General features: G+C 32.7%; 1 protein-coding gene across 1 annotated transcript; it reads left to right on the top strand.

The window, feature by feature from the left end:
- Window positions 1–6,179: 6,179 nt before the first annotated feature.
- TRIADDRAFT_52831 (uncharacterized protein) lies at window positions 6,180–11,382 on the top strand (the record flags this gene model as incomplete). Its single annotated transcript, XM_002109089.1, has 23 exons — window positions 6,180–6,239; window positions 6,454–6,624; window positions 6,726–6,834; window positions 7,102–7,196; window positions 7,278–7,354; window positions 7,456–7,489; window positions 7,605–7,688; window positions 7,757–7,933; window positions 8,208–8,285; window positions 8,375–8,458; window positions 8,533–8,595; window positions 8,693–8,821; window positions 8,942–9,056; window positions 9,179–9,249; window positions 9,408–9,465; window positions 9,554–9,616; window positions 9,701–9,799; window positions 9,852–9,977; window positions 10,543–10,623; window positions 10,768–10,820; window positions 10,910–10,996; window positions 11,112–11,270; window positions 11,344–11,382. 23 exons carry the CDS (start codon window positions 6,180–6,182, stop codon window positions 11,380–11,382), a joined length of 2,112 nt encoding a protein of 703 aa, XP_002109125.1.

Raw genomic sequence — 11,382 nt, 5'->3', positions numbered from 1 at the left:
AATTATGTGGATCACGATATAAAGTGTATCATTTACATGAATAAAATGCTGCAGAAGCCTTACTACGCCATTCGCTTCTTCAGCCATCAATGACTATGCTATGCTAAAAATTAGGTAGAAGTGTATTTACTACAATTCCTGTTAGTTTCTATTTCAACTACTATACTGTAGATCTGATAGATGTATTCATGGTAAAGGATGACAAGGAAATGATAAATAATATTACCATATTGTCACTCTATGGGCTTACTACAGTAGCAAGGATTTTCAAGATAGAACTTGAATCTAAAACTAAAATGACACCCTTCTTAGTTGTCATTTAAATTCGCAAATTCTGTGGCTGTACGATAGAGAAACAATCCCAATAAAGAAAAGAAAATTAAAATTTACTTAAATGACCGAAATGATTTATTATGCTGATAGTTAATGCTCTCATGCTCATCTAATTATGTTACTTTATGGAACAATAATAAATTCATTTCAACCGATCGAGCACCATAAGCATGTATAGAAGGTAACTGCAAAGGTTTCCATATCCTAATATCTTAACACTTCTACAGTCTACTAGTTCAATACTATGTCGTCATGATAAAGCAATTATCACTGTTGTTGCCCAATTTTTCAACCCTTCTTTCAGGCATATTATGATTACAGTAACACTGTTATAAAAATTCAACACAGGCAGTAATTTTATCCTAATTTAAGACAGCAATTTACCATGAAATATGCCGGTATTATCCAGAAAGCTTTTTGTACACTCCGTATGGAATACTTGCTCTATTGAATCGTGTACGATATCGTTATGACTGCAATCATTATTCGAGTTTTATGTCGTTTATGGGTAGCAGACCAGCAGATCTTAAACAGTACGAACATTTCAATCGAAATTAGCCAAAACTTTGAAAGTATCTTGGAGCTGCTAAAGCTAGCTACTGCTACTTTGTCACAGACTACTACTAGCCCACAGACCATGGACGGTACTGTAGTAGAAGTAGTAATTTATTAAGTAAACAAATGTCAATCTACTTTCGAGAAGAGAATTACTACTGTTTCAAAGTAGTAAGTAAATAATTTCCCGTTAGATCTAGATCACCTAGCTTCTGAAAGCATTCAGTAAGTCCGTTTACAAATTGCAATGCGATCCTATCATACAAAACTCTATTATTCAACATATCTCATTCGCGAGGCTCTACTAGGTGTGCTGTCCCGTATGATAGAAGAACTCCCATAATGTAGTAGTTCATTGAAGGTGATTTCTTCCCTGTATAACAGAATAGGGAAGTAAACGTTGAAGATTTCCCTTTCGATCGTCCAATTCTCATCTAATCTCGACACGTATTCTTTTATCATTAATTGAGCTTAGTTTTCTACGCAGTAGTACAGCAACAAATCTCAACAGTGCTGCAATTAACAATGATTAGAAAATCGATTATAAACGATGACACAACGACTATCTTTTCCTCTTGTACTGTAGATTGAAATATCAAACTGAAACCAAATGGTTAAATATCAAACTATAATCATGACAATTGTACCTGAAATTGCCTCTGCTGTTGGTATCATTAGCATTTTCCTCTTTCTATTAAGATGCTACAGTACATGCAAGGTGGTTCTTGCCGCAGTAAAGCTCGACTCGATAATTAACAAGACTGACTTGATTACTGGTGGCAATACCTGGTATCAGGAAAGAAATGGCTATCGATTTAGGTAAACGAGGAGCTAGGATTTATCGTAGCGTGTCGTAACCAAAATAAAGCAACTGCTGTAGTCAGAAATATTATTGAATTTAGTGAAAGTAATATTATTGTCTTACAAAAGCTTGGTCTTGCATCGTTACAATCTGAACGCAATTTTGCCAACGATTTTAACAAAAATGAAACTCTTCTGGATATTTTGATTAATAATACTGGCGTAATGATGTGTTCATACATGGCCAGACGGCAGGCAGATTTAAAATGCAATGGGGGACCAATCATTTAAGCCACTTTTCATTGATCAACTTACTAATAGATAAATTAAAAATAAATATGTTCGCCTAGTAGAATGGTTGTATTGACATCGAGAAAGCATTTCTTTGCCAAGATCAATATTGATGTTTTAAATGGTCAAAAAATTACGGTTCTCACACTGCTTATTTTCAGTGTTAACTGGCCAATGTTTTATTTTACTCGTGAATTGGCTCAAAGATTAGTGGGTACAGGTGTTACAGTCAATTTGTTGCATCCTGGAGCAGTCAATACAGGTCTTTATTATCATTTTTCTATACAGCAAATCGACATCTTAAATATTTTAACAGCCCTTTTTCTATGGCTTCTTCTGAAGACATACAAACAAGGAGCTTAAACTTCAATACATTGGGCAGTCAATGAATCTTTAAATGGCATTACAGGTAAATACTTTGCTAATTGTTATCAAATAGGCTGTGCACTACAAGCGATGATGATGGACTTGTTAAAAGTTATGGGAAGTAAGGGAAGAAATGACTAGACAATCTAACCAAGACTACTTACATTACGCGTAATTTAATCCTGATAGAGTCCACAATTTTCGTTCCACCAAGTTGGCTGTATATAACATTCGATACATCATAGTTGAAGCCCATAAACGAACTATATAAAATCTTTTAGTTTATCTTGTTTTAAAACATATCACCTTGAAAATTGCTATTTATGAAAAGGTTTTAGCTTAAACCTACAATTAATTCATTCATTAAATTATCAAATAGTGTATAGGTCATTAAATTATAATTGAATGTGAACTTAAGTAGCTTCGAACTATTTTAGTTACACCTACTGAATTATGCAAGCAATATCAAGTCTTTTGCTGCTTCAATATTTATTACCAAGTCTATGGATTATGTATGATATTATCAGAGATGCATTAGTTAATTACGAGCTTTGTTTATGGTAGATTTACAAAATTTTCTTCTTTCTTTAAAAAGGTATTTATCACTAAAGATATCAGTATTTAAAGTTCCATGAAAACGATCAATAAAGCATTGTGCTGCACCTTTGAGTCAACAGGCGAACATTTTAGTAATCCAAGACGAATTTTAAAATGTAAGAGATGCAGCATTTGAATTATGCAATATTTATGAACATTAATAAGAGTCACGATAGAAATATGCTAAAATTATAATTTAAATGATTACAATTGATGCGCTGGAGTAGTGTTGATTGATATTGGTGTTATTACAGTATAATTATTATGCCTATATTATTAACGAAAATTAAAGTTGCATTTCTTCCACTTGCGTCCTGACAAGTTAGAAAGGTTGTTAAAGTTCAGAAGTACGGTACACAGGTCCAATGATACAGGTTGTGATGGGACTATAATTTAGGAACTATCTTATGCTTGTTAAATATCTAAAATGTTTTACCTTTCCTGAACATTGTGCAAATTTAGGACATAAGCTAAGCATATAATTAATCAAACCTTAATTACATATTGCGCATCATAACTTTGTCGTACATAAATTTTGAACCACTCAAGTATAGAAACCTTTTCAGTTTATTCGTAATATCTGTAGGGATAACACACAAAATAAAGCCAGAAAGTTACTTTATATATTTCAATTCGAACATGAAACTTGCAAATTTTTTCTTGAATACATAATCTGAGATGTGAGGATAACACATATATAAAGCCAGCAAATTACTTTATATTTTCAAGCTGAACAAAAGATTAGTAATTCATCCTAGTAATCCGAGATATGGAAGTAACTTTGAAAATGCAACTCTAGTTGGGACAAAATAAATATTCATAGATATTGCATAAATTATACTAGACAAAAAATTTCTACTAAATAAATAAAATAAAAATAATGTTGCATAAACGGCTACGTTAACGGAATCATCAGTGCATAGAAAACAAATTTTAATAAATGCCGTAAGAGAATTTGTTCATTCATTGACATTGTTACATCTCAGCTTATTCCAAGATGCTCGCACACTTTTAACAGTATTAGCAAATCAAATATCTCACATTCCAAAAATGAATGCTTACATTTGTGCAGAAAAGACCAACTTATTTATACTATTTTACTTTATCCTAAATGGAGCCAAATATACTCTCAATAAAATGTATACCTTCTGATATAAATAAAAAATTATAAGATTCTGCTAATTCTGTATTACCATCTCGAATGATAAATCTCTATTACAAAGCTAAAATACTACTTCTAAATTTTTAATTTCTGTTTCTAACATTTTCCCAAGAAAGGAATAACATAGTTTATCACTTTTTAAAATTTTGAGGAATGTTGCAAAGGCTGCCATATTTCGTTGACATATGAACTTCAGCAGCCTTTCGTTTTTTGTCGCTGCTCTTCTATACTGATCAGTTCTTGCAATTCTATGATTGTTAGAGTCTTTCGATTATAAAGTTCAACTGCAATATCATTGCTAGGCATATGACGAACTAATTCGCCCCCACAAGTGTTTAGAGTATTTTCTTGTAGAGAACCAATAAGCATCATCTTGGGTTCTAGGAAATTAATAATTTGGCTTGAAATTAGCTAGCGATCACTACTGTTATAGTCTATTCGAGTTATTACTATTTGATATGACTGGTACATTATTAAAATAGAGAATGTATAATGAAATAACATCGGCAGTAACAGACTAAAGAGTTGCGAATCTGATAACGATTTAAAAATTTAATGCTATATCAATACTAATCTTTATTACCTATATTTGTTTCGCTATCTTGCGATTGAATATTATACAAGATTGATTTATCATCAAGGGAAATAAATTGCTTTGTTTCCGTCAAAATTTTGTCTCTTAAACTTTGTACACCTTGAACTGAATGTTGACTCATCAATTTAACTAAAGTAATAAAATGTTTATCTTGTCTATTTTTCAAAATAGAAAGAGTTAGGCAGACTTGATCTTTGACATGAGATTATTTTCGTAATATAGTCAGTTTTTGATGATTGAATGTTTTACGAGCAGCCAAGTCTGCATAGAATTCACTTACTGGCACATCAGTCTATTCGTTTAAATATTTATCAATAATTTGGATCAAATTCTGAGAGAGAGGCATTTTAGCAGTAGAGTTGTACCCTAATGCAGATGAAATTATAGAGTATCAGTCAAGATTTGAGATAAGATCGATAATTTTGGACGTTAATGGAGATGGCTAAGGTATTTCTATTTACATCCTTTGCATAATACCACACTTACGGGCGTGTAGCTTACTTTGCAGATTTGTTGGGCGTAGCTCACTACGTTACTATGGCAATAATGGTCTACAGTAACCCAATTCTTTCATACTAGCGATGGACTACTACCCCATGAACTACTAGCCCATGACTAGGTCTATAGCGCTGTTTGCGGTATTCGCTTCAAATGACTGCCATATAAAGTTCTACCAACGACAGAATGCGGTACGACTACAGTTAGAAAGAAACCTTGGAGCAGAGAGCAACATACAAAACAATGAGAGCATTTCTAGACTCAAGGTATCATTTACTTTTTTATTGCAGTCAGTAATCCATCCATGGCCTAATGGCTATATCGTCATTGGCTATTGGACTTGATTTTACTCGACTGTTGACAGCATACCTCTACCAGCAATGGACTACTCCATTCTCCAGCCACCTGTAGGCCGTAGGATTGAGTTGTCTATGACTGCAGATCTACACCAAGCAATTAGTGTCAACAAAGTCATAAGCTGGTGACACCTATGGACTACTAGAAAAAGCTGCAACTAACAGCTTCTTTCTATTATAACTGTGCTATAGAATAGTAATTCAATACTGCTCTCTAACCCTAACCCTAACTCTAACCCTAATCCAAACCCTAGCTGCTGCCAGCTAACTCGGTGTGCCGAATATTATTTTATATACGGTTCAGTATCAGAACAGACTTCATCACCATGAACGGACGTACAGACGACAGTACTGCACAAAATATTTATTTTTTAAACTGTACACTGTACAGTACGTAGAGCAGAGACTGTAATGCGATGGCATGGTTGCCATAGGAACTAAAGTAAATGATGATGCTAGATTATACTTGGGTCTTCTCTCCAATCTAGTGACTATTTAAATCGATAAGATACTGTACACGAATTTCCAAAGAAGAGGTATCTATCATTCAACGTCGGTTAGACTATTTTCCTTGTCAAAGAACGACAGTACACGAAGGTAGAAAAGATCATCAACAAGAAAAAGCATGGCTGTTAGAGTGTTTATTGATAGCGTAGATTCCTACGCCGGTAAAGTGGTTAGTAAGGTAAGAAATATATTGATCCCTTTCATTATCAGTTAACTTTGAATCATATAAGCTACGAAAGCTACCAAGTCTAATATCGAAATCTACATCATATTACAAATGTCATAATTCCACTCGATAGTTGAAAGTCATGAAATGAAGAATTATTATTAAAACATAGATGTCATCAAGAACGGATAAGTTGACGGGGTTAATTTGTTCTTTTAATTTAAAGTTAATATCCAATTCCGTACCTGGGGCGACACTTGCTGATATTGACGATGCTTCAGAAGGCTCACAAGCTGATTACAACCGCAATGAATCCAAGGAAAATACTTACGAAGTCATTGGCACACTTAAGGTTGAAGGAGCAAAGAAACCGAATTGGGTAAAAGAGATTGTATCGGTGAGTAGATTAAGCTTCTTGTCACTGTATACAAGGAAGGAGAGTTACCTACTCAAGACTATCTCTTACCTTGAAAATTATTCTATTTTAACATTAATCAGGAATCTAAGCAGGAAGATTTATTCTCCGCTTTAAAAAGTTGCGATATTATCGTCTATAATATATCTGAAGATCCGTCATTGGTCGATCAAGCATCCTGGGCGGTGTCTGGTAAGTTACGGCAGATATAGGATTCTTTTAAATTCTGCTTTACTCTTCTATGTGTACATTATTACCTTGATACTATCATCAGCCGTTAGTGCTGTAATAAATTTTAAGAGTTATTGATAAGGCTATTTAAATTTTAGTTGTTTTACCTGATTGCCAAGTTTAATAAATTTATTTGCTATCACATCATCAATATCTCACCTATTGATGATAATTTAGTAACTTGCTTCGACACAATTTATTGAATTAAAATTCGTTACTTTTCTTCAGCATTACACGCAGAAATAGAATCCTTTACCAGAATGAAAACTTTTATCTGCATATCAAATGCTATGACTTGGGCTCGTACTCGACCAATTGATCTCGTAAGATTCATGTTTTTCGACCATAATACCTATTTCTATACGTAAAAAGATAGCCTGACATGGTAATGCTCCAATAATTAGGATGATCCGGAAGTACCTTTTACTGAAGATGACTACCGAAGACGTAAGCCACATCAAAATTATAAGGCTGAAATTAGGTACATCCAGTAAATGATAACTTAAATTTAGATAGTTATATACCGCATCTATAGATGTGGAAATGATTATAATTTATATATCTATAATTTACATAATATAGTCTAGAGAAGCTGGTTGTTAAGCTAGGAAAAACGGTAAGAAAGTATAATATTTATTATTTAAACATCATCAGGATTGAAAATGTAGATGATTATAATAACAATTACAATGATTTAATCTGATGCACTTTACCACAATTCATTATCACAGAATAAAGAGCTATTTTCAACGTTTATTATAATGAGTGGGATGCTGTATGGATGTGGAGAAAGTTTATTCCATTATTTATTTAAGGTATGTTCATACGCAATGATCAGCAAGATATTCTTACATTTACTTGAGTAAACGCTTGTTTATTGTAGGCTGCATGGTTAAATCATCCATATTTGCAATGCTATGGAAATGGTCAAAATGTTATCCCAACCATCCACGTCAAAGACTTAGCAAGTATCATTTTGAATGTTATGGATGGTAACCCACGAGTGAAATATATAATAGCCGTAGATGATTCACAATCTACACTTGAGGAAATTGTTCGGGTGAGTAAATGATTACAGTATTATATAATAGTACATGTGTAAGTCGAATTCAATGGTAATTTATTGCTTCTCTGTTGGCATAATATTGTGGTAGTTGACCATTGCAATCATTTTGCAAAGGTATCAATTTAGAGATTTAATTCCGTAAACATGCTGTCCCTTTACACTCTAGTAAAAGATTAATGCTATTCTTTGTTACAGTAGACAAATCTAAAAGTAAGCGAGAGTACAAAAGTTATTTGCTATTTTATTCTAAATCATATTGCCAAATTAGGCCGTAAGCATAAATTTAGGATCAGGTAAAGTCAAGAATGTCACGAAAGAAGAGGCCATTTCGGATAAAAATATTGAGGTAAAAATTAGCGCTACTGAGAGAAAAATAATCAAATTGTGCTATTGTCAATTTATTCTGTTTAACGTGATGTGTCCAATACTTCCTAGAAAGCGGATTTTGACAAATTATTAGTCAGCTTGCGAATGGAATCGACAACTGCAAAGGATTTAAACGTTGAATGGGTGGCCGAAGTAAGCTAATCTGATTAGAGATATTATTTAAGTCAATAAATTTAACAAAATTAATGCTAATCTAACTTGTTTAGACTGGCTTAGTGGATAATATTGAGGGTGTCATCAGAGAATACAAAGAAGAAAGAAAATTATTTGTAAGACATTAATATGAATTGAAAACGTATATTTCCTTATTATACTTTTTCATTACTAAGGTAAGATCGACTAATTTTCTAATGGTTAATTTTGTAGCCTTTACGTATGTTTGTGTTTGGACCTCCAGCTGTTGGTAAATCTACTATCGTCGAACAGCTCTGTAAACATTACAAATTACATCACATCAAAATGACTGAGGTCATTCAAGATGCTATTTCTGAGTTGGTAAGACATGGTTCAGATATAATAATTAAGATTTTATTTTTCTTCTAATGTTAAGTACAGTATATTGTTACTAGTGAAAGAAACCGATGAGTCTTTTAACTAATTATTGAATGCTTGTAGGAGCGTAGCGCTGCCAGAGCAGATATTGAAAATGAAGATGAAGAAGATGATCAGAGAGCTCAGGAAGATCAAGAATTATTGGAAGCATTACAAGAGAACAGAGAGCAGAACAATGGTATCTTACATCGTATTATTATTTTATCTTCATACTAATCTATCTTAAACAATTTTACCGATGTATAAAAATTATGTAGAAATTATTATAATAAAATGTCAATATGTTTAAACAACCATTAGGACGATACGATGATCAATTTGTTGTTCGGTTTTTTCGTCAAAAGTTAAAATCGATGCCATGCCAAAATCAGGTATGTTTCGTAATTATGAATATTATTGCATAAAGTATTTCATAAATCTAAACTTTGCTGCTGAATTGTTTCAAATAATGAGTCTGAATCAAATGGACTTGATTAACATAGAGTAAGCCTATCTAAGAATACGAGTATTTTTTCTACTTTTTTAATAGGGCTTTATTATAGATGGCTATCCTAAGCTGTATTCGCAAGCTCAAGAGTTATTTGCATGTAAGTTTCTTAATAACAAACCAAGAATAATGATAATGCGAATCAATTCATACACTACAAAGCTAAACTTGAATGCTTTTTATTATAGCTGAAGAAGACGAGGATGATACTGAAGAAAATTTACCTGAATATGATGCCTCTATCATGCCAGGTATGCACCAACAACGTTTTAGCTTCGATATATCATTTTCAAAAATTGCAAAGTAAGCTAACTAGATGCTCCTGCATTGTACAGAGTTTATCATCTCGCTTGATGCATCGGATGATTTCTTAAAGAATCGAGTCATCAATTTACCAGAAAAAGAAGTTCATGGCTCTCATAATACCGAAGAAGGTAAGTAACGAAGTTGCTTTCATACTTTGTTAATTTTATCGAAGTTTTTCAGGACTTAAAAATAAGCACTATTATACAGGATTAATCAGAAGATTAGCTCGATACAGAGCAGAAAATACGGAAGATGAAACTGTGTTGAATTATTTTGATGAGCTTGAAATTCATCCGGAACACTTTGGTAAATATGTAATAATATGATCAAGGTTTACTCGATAGTCATTTATCGTCGAAAAATAAAAATTTGGCGTATATTTCCAAATTGTATTCTATAATATTCATTATTCAAAACGAGGAGAACAAGATAATTTTCCAATATGTACGGTAACTTCGCTTCGGTACACTTTAAACAATACAATTCAGATTTTGATCAAGTTTATTTCTTAAATATACTTTCGTCATAATTGCAGTTAATTCTGCCTTTAGTCGTTCGTAATGCTAAACTCTGACTACCTAAAATAGATCTAAAAATTCATACTTGTGGGAAGCGATAAAATACTTTTAATTGATAATTAATCTTCTACAAGATAGTTAATAGTTCCTCAAGCTAAACTCCTAAACTAACATAATGATGATAATCAGTTAAAATGTTTCAAGTTTGTGCTAGCATCCTTAAATCTAAGTTCTTATAGCTGTAAGAATTTGAAGATTTAGTGTATATTACCTCATACTGATGGTCTACTCTGAGCCGAGTCTGCCTTAACATTCTAATTGTGAATCTTCATATCTCATCCTAATATAACTAGATGTCACCGATGATGATTCTCCTAAAGCTTTGAACACTGTCAAAGCAATTATAAAGCTTATTGGAGAGCCACGAAATTATGGTTTGTAATAGTGTAGTCACTACCTGAAATAGAAATATAATACATCAGTTTAATAAACTATTGGTTTTTGTTTTCTCAGTCATAATAATTTGGTCATCAATTTCTTATATTTTTAAATACGAAATTCTTTAATTGTATTTTCAGGTCCAACTGCCGAAGAACTAGAAGAAATTAAACGTCGAGAAGAGGAAGAAAGAGTAAGCGTCAATATAGATTAGAGTAAAATATTTGCCTTGTTACTCAAAGAAACAAAGTATAACAAATAGTCACTTTAATGTCTGTATAGGAATTAAGAGAAGCACAGGAAAAGATTGAACGAGAAGAAAAAGAAGCCAGAGAAGCAGAAGAACGAGCTATACGACAAACCGAATGGGTAACTGATTTATGATAATATCTTTCATAGCTTCAGCTTCAAAGCACCTGTATACTTGTTATCTACTGCTACTGTACAGTAAGTATTTATCTCTGCACTGCATTGACTGTTGCAGAAACAACGATTAGACGAAGTTAGAAAACAGGAAAAGGAATTGATTGATACCCGGTCAATTCCGTTAAGAAATTATTTGATGAAACATGTTATGCCAACATTAAGTGAAGGTTTAATTGAATGCTGCAAGTCCAGACCAGATGATCCTGTTGACTTTTTGGTAAGTTTCCCTAAATAGTATACGAATTTATCGCCAACATAAGCTCATCAAATGATTTCAATTTCAATTTCAGGCTGAATATTTGTTGCAAAACAACCCAGTCATCGATTGA

Source organism: Trichoplax adhaerens, genomic scaffold (assembly GCF_000150275.1).
Source record: "Trichoplax adhaerens TRIADscaffold_1 genomic scaffold, whole genome shotgun sequence".
NCBI lineage: Eukaryota > Metazoa > Placozoa > Uniplacotomia > Trichoplacea > Trichoplacidae > Trichoplax > Trichoplax adhaerens.
Note: the sequence above shows the minus strand (reverse complement) of the source record. Positions and strands in the feature narration are given on the sequence as shown.